Raw genomic sequence first — 12,493 nt, forward strand, 5'->3', positions numbered from 1 at the left:
TGTTTTGGTTTACTGAAAATGTAGGGTTGTGTTTTCGGAATCTGCGGAGCGAATAGAAACAGTAATTGCCAGTGTTTCTTCAGAAGAGGACCAAGAATATGACAGGAATGAACCGCCTAGCACTGTTCTCAAACCAGGAGATCACGCTGTTTTCTTATTCTCCTATAGCCAAAACAAATTCTGACATATCCCTATTCAACTCAAAGAACAATGAATAGATTGAAATAATAAAATTAACACAGCTCTATGGAGTTAATTGATACACAAAGTTTCTATTTTTAAGTTACGAAAGCATGAGCTATGACTGTAATCTATATGTTTAAACTTACGCACACGGCCTATAGTTCCATACAATTTTGATTTTCATATTTCTTTCTAAAGTATCAATTTTTTCTCTTAGACGTAGAAAAATGTTAAACAGTTTGTATTCAGCCCACTTTATGGTAAATAACTATGTGTTACTATCTTGAAAATGATGTGCTTCCTTAAGGGTGACTAATAACTTACTGGGAGCTGGATTTTCTTTATGGGACATAGTGGTAAAGCTGACGACGTATTGCATTCTCTGCAAATTAATTTATTTTGGTAATCTGTTTATCTATAGCGGCCCCTTTCCCAGAGTCTTCTCTTTCAATGACTTTCCAGCTTCCTATTCCTTCTTGGACATTTCCTTGCCAATCTTTACAATGCTGTTTTTGTTTATATCAAAAACTGCAACAATTCTTTCGGTCACTTTATTCGCGGAGGTACACTGAACTCGATTAATTTTTGTTTTTGTTTCTTGAAATATATACGTAACGTGCAAACCCCATTCTGTTGACTGACCTTGTACAGTAATTCGCTAAGTGAGAGAACGACGTCGAATGTTACCACTAATGTGCCGCTCGCCTCACTTTTCTTACTCAGGTGTCAGTCGTAAAGTATGCAATCTTGTCGGAAACTGATATGACCAGACCGCGGCTGTGTGAAAATACACATTAATTATTAAAATGGAATAGAAACTGCGAGCAATGTAACTTCTTTACAGCAAAAAGCGCCATTAATTGCTCCAAAGTAACGTGTTCATCATCAGACGGCAGTTTGAAATAATATATTGCTTGTACTATAGATGTGACGATGGCTGACTTTCGTTGTGAACAACGTTCCTTGCGATGGTGGTACCCTACAGCAAAATCCGGTTTAAGAGAAAGGACTGTTTTATTGCATCTAGACCTAAGTATAAATAAAGAACGTAAAGAACTGCCTCAGATGAGAACTACATTGGGTTTTTGTTACCTACATTCAAAATCCTGCGCCTTTTTCTTATGCAGTCAACAGTGCTATAAAACAATGCGGGGTTTCCAATGTAGGCCTAAGCAACAATAAACTAATTTGTTTCTTATCTTAAAGCGAGGTCACCCAGCAGTCGGATTTTTCTAATTTTCTTGTATTTATGGTACGTGAAGTTGAAAACTCAAATTTCACTCACCCAGTGCTTTTGGTGCAACTCTCAATAAACCTCGAGAACATCGACTTTGAAGATTTCCGAGGAAGTATAATTCACGAAAGTTAAGGCGAGTTTTACGCTGGGCCACACAGCTCACTCAGGAGCGTCGGAGAATGGTAATTGGAAACTTGGTGGTTCATCCTTTCTAATGCCCTATGGTGCTTTCTCCACTGTACCTTTTCGTTCAGTTCGAAAGCCTACATCATATAAATATAAAATTCATCAAATATATGCCGATTAACACATATCTAATCATATTTTTTTAATGAAAAATATTCGTCTTCTTGTTTGTAATTATGTATTGCACACATTGCAAATGTAAGTTCTTACCGATACTTAATAAAACATTATTGTTGATGATTGTTTAAATTAGAAAATATTACAATGTTATGAAAAGGATAGTTGCTCTTCACCATATCTAGGCACTTCAGTCCGGGACCGCGTTGCTGCTACGGTCGCAGGTTCGAATCCTGCCTCGAGCATGGATGTGTGTGGTGTTCTTAGGTTAGTTAGGTTTAATTAGTTCTAAGTATAGGGGACTGATGACCTCAGATGTTAAGTCCCATAGTGCTTAGAGGCATTTTACTCACCATATAGCAGAGATACTGAGTCGCAGATACACACAACGAAAAGCCTGTAAACATAGCTTTTAGCCCCACAGGCCTTCATCAGAATTAGGCAACATACACACGCACACACACACACACACACACACACACACACACACACACACACCACACACACACAGACTCATGCAAATACAACTTACACACACCTAAGCACAGTCTCTGGCTGCCAAGTCAGGTAGGGCCTTGGAAGCCAGAGACTGCTGTCATGTAGGTGTGAGTTGTGCTCATGTGTTTGTGTGTGTGTTCTTTGTGTAATTCCGATGAGGGCGTGTTTGGCTGAATGCTTTGTTTGACAGTCTTTTTTTGTGCCTATCGGCGCCTCAGTATCCCCACCATATGGCGAGTGACAACTATCCTTTTCATTATATTATCATTATTCCATCCTTGGTTCTCTATTGTATAAAAAATTACAAATTTATTAGCAATACAGATACTTAAGATTTTATATTTGCAATGAAAACTGGTATTTTGTGTGTGATATGTAATTACAAACAAAATGATGAGCATTTTTCACAAATATGATGATTAGACATGAGTTAATTAGCACATAGTCAATCAATTTTTTACTTAAATGATGTAGGTATTTGAACTGAACGAAAGAAAATGTAATGAAGAAAAGGACTGTAGCAAGATTCGAACTGGTGGTCCACCATTTACCCACTTACTATTCTGCTACTATTCTGCAACGCTGTCAAGTGTGCCACATGGTCCATTGACAAAATTGCCTTAACTTAGGCAAATAAAAGTTCCTCAGAAATTTTCACAGTCGATTTTCTCAAGAATCTTTAGAGTTGCATGGAACTGTTTAGCCCAATTGATATTTGAATTTTGAACTTTATTTACCATAAATCTAAAAAAAAATATCTGACTGGCACACAGCGCCCTCGTTATCAAGCCACATGTCGAGCTTTCGAAGCAGCGCGCACCTTCATCAGGGGTGGGGACAGGAAGGAGTGGGGGTGGGGGAGGGCGGTACTCACCGGTGGAGGCGGCCCAGGCGAGCAGCGCGGCGGCGAGCGCGCTGCCCAGCGTGAGGCCCGCGTCCTGCGCAGCAGACAGCGCCGCCAGCAGCGCCGCCGCCCCCGTGCCCGCCCCCACGCCGCCGCCGCCCCCGCCTCCCGCCGCTGCCCCGAAGCCGCCGCCTGCGCCGATGGCGGTGACGTCACAGCCCGGCAGGCGCGTCGACAGCGCCCACAGTTGCGCCACACGAGCCAGGTTCACCGGGCCGAGCTGTGAATGCAGAAACCCGAGCGGGACGGGTGATTGCATTGGCGAAGAGGGCGAACTATTCTGAGTGGATGTTAACTTGCCTCCCATCCTGGCTCCTGTGCTCGGCCAACTGACTCAGCTTTACATCCCATCCAAAGTCTTTTTCCTGCCACAGGAAACAATTTAGAGACTGTGGTCTTGCGATAGGGTGGGGCAGAGAGGATCTTCCTCTAATGGAAAAGAGTGTATTGCTTGTACTGTTCGCATAAGAGTATTACAGTTGAGAAGAGATAGGAGGAATCATTACTTTGATAGTATGGTGAAGCAGCTAGAGGTTATGGCTATCCAGAGTAGCTGCGCTTAAGATGGAGAATAAAAGAGATGAATGTCACAGGGCATAACAAATTCCGTTTACAAACGTTGAGAACTAGAAAATATCCACTCTAAAATCCATACCTTAAGAGCTACGAGCATTTGTTCGTCTTCAATACTCTGAAATACATCTCACTCTTACTAGTTATTTACTTTCCATGTTTTGGAAGGATGTAGTATGTGCCAAAACAAGGAAAAGAAGTCTGGTGAACGTTCATGAATAATTTAAGAGCCACGAGCACTTGCTGATCTTCGCTACTGTGAAACACATTTCTTCTATTGAACGAGTGCCCACAGCTCTTAAGATATGCACTATAAAGCCCATGTTTATTACGCATTTTTTTCTTGTTTTGTTGTGGGGAAAATGTCTTTAAAGTCTCTCAGGGGTATATAATTACAGCCTGTATATCGTGCATAGGCGATTATCACATTTCAAATGCAATGAGCTTTTCTGATGGAGATCTTGCAGAATAACATCTCTGTAATCGGGAATCAGAAATGCCAGTGTTTGTGTAAGTTTCTTTTCCAGGTTCCACGAGAAAAGAGTTTTTAATTTTTGTACAGCTCAGAGAGATTGATGTCTTCTTGCATCTTGTTGCTGTGTGTTCAATCCAATTTAGTTCAGATTTTCATTCACACAACTTCTACAGTCTTCAATAACGCAGCAAATATTATGTCTCTCGGATTTAGGGCTAAAGGTTGTAGTAATACATAAACTGTTTTGATTGATGCTACTGATAATTCACATTGATCACTTTGTAGGTTGAGAACTTCCCTCCTATTTTCTTCTGATTTTTTCCCTTGTTTAGGCTACTACTACTGTTGTTAGGAATCCATCTGAACTGGAAATGAAACCTTTGGTGTCTCTCATATAGTGAAAATGGCTCAGTAGTTGTGGGCCACAAACATGATACTGTACCAGACATCTACGAAGCTGATTTGCACGTTGGTGTATCGGCCTTTTGACCTTCTGGTTCTCTTACTGGAGCCTTATGCTGCTTACCACATTTGTAACTGGATCAAAAACTTTGCTGACAGGAAAGACATATCACATTATCCTGAGTAATGGTTCAAATGGCTCTGAGCACTATGGGACTTAACTTCTGAGGTCACGAATGCCCTAGAACTTAGAACTACTTAAACTTAACTAACCTAATGACATCACACACAACCATGCCCGAGGCAGGATTCGAACCTGCATCGTAGCGGTCGCAAGGTTCCCGACTGAAGAGCCTAGAGCCGCTCGGCCACTTAGGCCGGCCTGAGTAATGGGACGGCCTCCATCCTAACACAGTTGTCGGAGACAAGCGTACATTCAGGGGCAAACCTATTGTTCCATTTTGATGGACAGGTCCTTAACCTATTGCTTAAAAAAAAAAAAAACCATCCCTTTCCCTCTCCACCCTACCACCTTCTGCTTCCCACCTATCTGGGAACTCCCCTCGCCAATGCAAGTTAATTCCAGGCCTTTCCACTCTTTCAATTTGACTAATTAATTAAATTGATACCCTTTGTCTGCGACAGTTTTTCCTTGCTTTCTATTGGTGGATACTAAGCATGGAATATTTGGTGGGATTCGATCCAGCAACCACATGATTTGAAAAACCTACTGGATTTTTTTCCTTCCCTCCTATCGGTGGATTTTGGCACAGTTAGGTCATTTGGTAGAAAGAGCATTAATTGGAAGGTAGCTTAAAGTTTCAAATTTCAAGTCTGTTTCATGGTATGCCCTTAAACAATCTGGAGAGGGGTTGGTGTGTACGCTCGCAGTAGCAGTATTGTAAACAATAAATTGATCAATCGGGAATTTGATGTTGGAGTTAGGCTTTTAAAGCACTATTTAACTCCTAAGTTGGTTCTCTCAGCTATACCAGGACGAAGAATATGCAGGAGGAGGAATGGTCTACCGCATGACAGGATAGTGACAACGAATGCTACCACAAGACACACAGCAATGTCTTGAGAAGCAGTAAACCACGATGTTAGTAGTTGCCATGGCTAGATGTCAGAGATCGCTGAAAACACTCGTATATACAATCCTCCCAATGTCCACACGCAGCGAACCTGTCCCCTCGAACGCCACCAGCGCCAACGTTCAGAGACCAGAGAACGTAGAAAGCTGCCACAGTTGTGGAAGAGTGTATGCCAGAGTGCCTCACCCCAGCTATGGAGTGTATCTGGGGATGACTGTAGTGGCAAGAATTCGGATGTTATCAATATATCCAGCGCCAACACTTGACAGTGATCGATACTGAATCCCTCAGTTTTCCACCGAGAATACATGTGACACACGCGATCACAGAGACATCACAGAGCATATTGAGTATTAGTTGGCCATTCAGCTATCTAGAAGGCATCTCCGTTGGGACTTAGCCCTGCAGCGGAGGGCAAGATCGACTGGTCTACCAGCCCGAACTTTTCTTTCTACCGCTGCTCGTGAGAGTCTCAACTGGAAATGCCCATTGATTCTGGGCATACGCTACCTCTGCCATGCGCCATACACACAAAATAGTGTCATCCTAGGAAACCAGCAACATATTTATCACTGTAATTACAATTAAATATTACGATTGCAGCCCCTATCTGATAACATTCACAATGAGCGAAGTATCGGCAACACCTGCTCCTGATGGCTGTGGCTCTGGAAATATCAATATCTGTATCCTTCTCACGACTCGACACAATTTTCCATGTAAAATTCTTCATCCGCATTACAGCTATTGGTGCATTGAAGTAACAACTTTCCACGTCAAATCCATACCTCTCTTTATAGTCATTTTCTTTGCACATTTCGGAACACTGGCCGTAGTAACTTTACACCCCCAACACATATTTAATAAAACTGCTGATCACAGCGAATTTATCACACATCCTACCCTTTGCCAATAACTTAATGCTGATGGCACCAAACAATACTGAGCGAAAATCCGCGATGGATGGACAAGCCTCATTCGTTATGTTGTGTATGGCACCAGTGTGTCTAAGGAAGAGAGACGTAATTCTCTTATAAGTGACCAAATAAAAACATGACCGCAACGACCATGTTACTGTCAGCCTGGATAAAAAGCGGACTTGGTTCAACAGGCACACACAAGTATCGATAATAATATCTATGTTAAAAACTATATATGTTTTATAAATCTGCCGGCCGTGGTGGCCGAGCGGTTCTAGCCGCTACAGTCTGGATCTGCGCGACCGCTACGGTCGCAGGTTCGAATCCTGCCTCGGGCATGGATGTGTATGATATCCTTAGGTTAGTTAGGTTTAAGTAGTTCTAAGTTCTAGGGGACTGATAACCTCAGAAGTTAAGTCCCATAGTGCTCAGAGCCACTTGAACCATTTTTTTATAAATCGAGGTATGGTATTGCTTCTGAATGAAGTGGTCTTGCACACAAATACCACGATATTGAATCGAGATAGTGATCCCAGGGTGTGTATTAATAGACAGAAAGTATGGGTAAACGTCGTCAGCGATATAAACTAATAATAAAATCACCCTTATTACCGCATTTATAAAGCGATTCGACTCAAGACCGTGTTGTTAAGCTGATATTTGCAGCTCCATCTTGCCATAAAGGGAAGGATGTTCCCATCACAAAAAACATTATTTGCAGCATATTCTATCTTGATACCACGTAGGCAGTGTAACAGGTTCTGCGACATATCCATGGGGTTATAGACTAGGCGAGGCTGACTGATGGTTGACTGAAAATGATCACATCTTGTACAGTAGATGGTGTGCTATAGAAGGAATCACTTAAAAAATGCAACACTCAACTGAAGTCGTAAGGCATGTACAAAATGCTATGATCAATATACTGGCTTTTCAGATCTATAGCGTTACGATTTCTGGTAGAAATGCTGTCTGCGATTTTGAATAAAATCTATCCATTCAACCTCATACGTACTTTAGATCCTACGGAGAAGTCTTTTAATGATTAGAGTTATTGGAGAATCATCCTCGTGGCACTCCTACAACTCGAAACATGTCACCTTTTCCGAATCTATCTGCTAAGGAACCCATACAGCAAAACTCTAGCGTGGTTTTCAATATTTCCTCTACATCTTGTAACTCTTCCTAAGTCTCTTCTCCTCTTTCCCTTTGTCCATGTGATCAGTCAAATTTAAGTCAGAACAGAGCGGAAGTCGGAGAGCGCTTTATTAAGACCTCCCACACCCCATGGAGAAACAGGGTGAACTAAGTTAATGCGACAGCATCATGTTTCAACCACTCTGCGGAAATGAGAACATGTCATAGCTCCATCCACTATGCACAATATGTAAAACCAGGGACGGCCGGTGTGGCCGAGCGATTTTAGACGCTTCAGTCTGGAACCCCGTGACCACTATGGTCGCAGGTTCGAATCCTGCCTCGGGAATGGATGTGTGTGATGTCTTTAGGTTAGTTAGGTTTAAGTAGTTCTAAGTTCTAGGGGACTGATGACCTCAGATGTTAAGTCCCATAGGTTTAAGTAGTTCTAAGTTCTAGGGGACTGATGACCTCAGATGTTAAGTCCCATAGTCCTCAGAGCCATTTTTTGTAGAACAAGATCCAAACAAAGCTTACACCTGCAACATGAGGTAGCAGAAAAGACAGTACAAGCAGTTAAAGTGGTGTTTCTTATCAGGAAAATTAGGAAGACTTCACATCATGTGGTAACTAGAAGAAGGACAAGGATTTTGCTACTGCATTGTGGTGCATCTCCAAATTACATATATTCCTGCAGTCTGAAGGAAATCTGCATCTCTCAGGGTGTATTGATGTCTGTCACCCAAATATTCTCTCTATCCTGGTCATTTTGTACCATCCAAGAGAGAGAAACTACTAGCTGCACAAGCTCTGCTAACGCCACCCAGCAGAGAACTCGATAAGATATTACGATGTCCGCCTCTTCCAATATATCGAAAACAAATACCGGCTGTGTGCTGCCATGGGCCGTATGTGGCGATCTTATTAAATGTACAACTATTGAGCCATTGAAGCCGCGGCTAGGCATCGCACAGACCAATGTAAAGTTTCATCGTCTGTACTGTTGGAACACCATATCTCACAGACTATCAATCCCTGTGTTGTTCTTTCATAAAAAGTTTCGTACATTGATTGTTTTTTCTGCTGTCACACACCCAAGGAGTGTATGACTACAGCTTTGTATGCCACTGCACGTTTTGTTGTTCCACCATGACTTTGAGGTCTGTGTTAGATGCTAAAACATGTTTCAATCCATTGACTGTCACAGAAAGCTGGACATTGCATGAGGTAAACTATACTGCTCTAACAATAAACAGTATGACTGAAACAAAAGATAGAGGTGGTGTTTCTTATTGACAAAAATATGGAAGACATAGAAACATATGGAAACTAGAAGAGTTCTGCGGCATTGTGAAGCGTTTCCAGTCAGCTACCCGAAGGTGATGATCTCTACATTTAATCTCATCTTTCACAGTGACAGGGTAGCGGATGTATAGGTGTTCTGTTTCGAAGAGACCAAGACATTGATTCCATATACTGCACCCATGTATTTGATCACTGTTTCGGTGCTGGCCATCCCCAGAAGTTGTTGCTCCGACAAAAACTCTCTCCATCTCAAACAAGTGGTGTCAGTCAATTATTATGTGTTATTGAACAGCGCACCAATGGACGAATACGATGGAAGAGACACCAGTGATATACAGAGCTGATAGTGCAACAAATTTTAGCAATTTTACCAGTTTTTCCATAGTTTCAATGCCAAGTAATGACATGACAACATGTTCCCCAATTTCTGTATCACCGCTAAATCACCCCCCCCCCCCACTGCTTTTTTATGTGCCATATACTAGATTGTGAATACAGATAGATGATTATGCACTACGTCCGTTCATGTTTAATTCTAGAACATATCCACGAAAGTATACCAGACAGCGGCCTATACCAATGTAGTTAGGTTATATACGTATTTCTGGCACTTCGATCACAGTGCATAATTTACGATTACGATTGCTTATCTTTCCATGTGTGGATGGGAGTCATATAGTAGTCTCACATTCTTAGGATAAATTTGGAGATTGAAAGATCTCTCCACATTATTTTCGACCAACGACACATACAACACTGCCCTAGTTTAACCTGCAGTTAAAGATGTAGGGGGTAGTAGACCAGCTACATTCCAAAGTTCAGCGAAGACTGTTCTGCACCAGTCTTAGTCATGGCACCAATCCAAGTGCATAAGATCTCTCCAGATTCGCGCTTGTCGAGGATGTGACAGTGTTGTGATGATACAACAGACGGTTAAGAAGAAACATGTGATTTATGCATGATGGAGCTCCAGACGGATGGAGTTTGAAACCTTTAACATTTTATATAAATCAATGGTGCTATCAGCTCTGGAGTATTGTTCCGGTGTTTGGTGCCCAGACCAAGAAAATATTGGAGAGAGAGAAATGATCGTGGAACGTAAACACATTCTAAGGGCTACACGTTCTGCTCTTAAACACGCTATAATGCTACAGCAGTGTGGTTTCTAACTTATTAGTCGTGTGGAATGAACCGCTGTTAATATTACAATGTAAGAAATATAGCCGGCCGGGGTGACCGAGCGGTTCTATGAGTTACAGTCGGGAACCGCGCGATCGCTACGGTCGCAGGTTCGAATCCTGCCTCAGGCATGTATGTGTGCGATGTCCTTAGCTTAGTTAGGTTTAAGTAGTTCTAAGTTCTATGGGACTGATGACATCAGAAGTTAAGTCCCATAGTGCTCAGAGCCATCTGAACCATTTTAAGAAATACATTTTCAGCGCGTAACATACATGCTCCCTGTAAGATTCTCTACGATAAACTATGATGACAAAGTGTAAGGTGATAAAACAACTACATTGCACACCAAAGGAAACATCGATTTTTTGTAACACAAACACTAGATAGGTTTCCAGAGGTGTATGACACTTGCTGATTACGGATTGGAAATTATGAGATGTTCACAACAATTCTATAAAGTGATCGTTGGCAACCTAAAACACATACGAAGGAATAGTGAAATCTTATGAGCGACAAGCACCACTATCGGTGGCGAGAGGAGATGTAATAGTCTTACTGCAGTTTAGCGCCGTCCCAGGTAACCTTCCTCAAGCAGAAACAGAAGTCATGGTCCGAAGCTCGATTGTATTTCTCATGCGCACGATAATATGGCCTTTTCGCCTTGACACCATGTCTCTACAATGCCTTCCCTTTCTACTATTAAGATGTGTATATATAGCATCAGTCTACTCTCCTCCTCCAGAGCACGCAATTCTATTGATTTTGCTCAGTACTCATTTTATGGTATTTTTCTCTAATTTTATGTATTCTCAGTCAATTTCTGTAATTTTACTAAGTTTTACCGATTTTACACATTTTATCGTATTTTTCTTAATGTTTCACGTATTTAAGGTCAATTTTTCGTGATTATACCAGATTTTCCTCGAATTTTACCAATTTTATGTCATTCTTCATAATTTTTTCCACAGTCCCCCATATGCATATGCTCATATTGCCTACATACTCATGTGCTGTTTGATTTTCTACGAGAATACGTGGGCATCTTATACACTAACCTCCTAAAAAATCCCGAGAGTTGCCCTCTGCGATGAGCCACATGCATGCATTTTGGATAGGACCTATACTAACTGTCAATTCGTAACTATATGAGACTCAGCGAGTGGTACACAAGTTTGACGTATTGGAAACTCGAAGTCTGGAAGCAGTTCCGGGTACTGCTCGGATAAATCAGAGAGCCTGTCTGCAGACTCCGTAGTGCTGCACTTAATGGAAATTTCAAGTCTGTAAACACTACTACATGTTCATTTGACTTCCACTTCAATCGTGTAGGGGTCTTCAACAGGGACTGACATGTGGACCGAGCTAATTTCTGTTGCTGCTCAGTTTCTTTTTCTTTTCTTTTTTTTACCTTCATCAGTAAATTCTGTGTATACCTTCCAACTCTTATATGTATCGACAACCCTGTCAGGCCATCAACGGTCTATAGTTTTCGGGTATTTATTTTTAATACCCTAATAATAAGTTATTCGTTGACGTGAAATTTCCTGCCAGATTAAAACTGTGTGCCGGATCGAGACTCCAATTCGAGATCTTTGCCTTTCGCTGGCAAGTGCTCCACCGACTGAGCTACCCGTCCTAACAACTTCACTTCCGCCAGTACCTCTACCTTCCAAACTTCACAGAAGCTCTCTCGCGAAATTTCCTCCTTGCTCCGTCCATCATTGCTAATTTTGCTGCCTTGGTGGTACAATTCCTTAAATTCATTTACTTCGTGATCATCAATCCTAATGTTAAGATTCTCGCTGTTCTCATTTGCGCTACTTCTCATTACTTTCGTCTTTCTTCGATTTAATCTCAATCCATCGACCTAGTGTAGCAACAATCTGATTTAGCCGAAGATCCGACACGTTTCCATCGACTGAGGGTCGAATTCCGATGGTCCCCAGCCCACTAAAATAGTAATTGACGATGTCTTGGGTCAATATGTGGTCTGCTGCGGAGCTCCACGTTCAACATTTCACGAAGAACGGTCAGCTCCGAAACACTTGTGCGTACAGCTGCATTGTGCTCTTTCGGCAGAGATACCACAGATCACCGTCTGTCCTACTTTACACAGCAGAGAAGCCTCCGAAGCCCACGCTCTGTTACGAGCCGTGAACGTCCAATCATTTAGCGCCTAGAAGTAGTTTCACTGTCCTGGTACCTCCTACCGTAGATGCTCACGGCAGTAGGACGTGAAAACTCAACCAGCTTCGCCGTTTTCGAGATATTCGTTCACAGGCT

General features: G+C 42.0%; 1 protein-coding gene across 1 annotated transcript in view; it reads right to left on the minus strand.

Moving 5' to 3' along the window:
• LOC126284557 (UNC93-like protein) overlaps positions 1–12,493 on the minus strand; it is a 230,621-nt gene that overhangs the window by 63,625 nt on the left and 154,503 nt on the right. The window contains exons 5-6 of the mRNA XM_049983559.1: positions 3,244–3,345; positions 3,042–3,159 (exon numbers count right to left, since the gene is read on the minus strand). Coding sequence (XP_049839516.1) covers positions 3,042–3,159; positions 3,244–3,345 — 220 coding nt within the window. The remainder of the gene's footprint in view (positions 1–3,041; positions 3,160–3,243; positions 3,346–12,493) is intronic.

The sequence above is a fragment of the Schistocerca gregaria genome, chromosome 8 (genome assembly GCF_023897955.1).
Source record: "Schistocerca gregaria isolate iqSchGreg1 chromosome 8, iqSchGreg1.2, whole genome shotgun sequence".
NCBI lineage: Eukaryota > Metazoa > Arthropoda > Insecta > Orthoptera > Acrididae > Schistocerca > Schistocerca gregaria.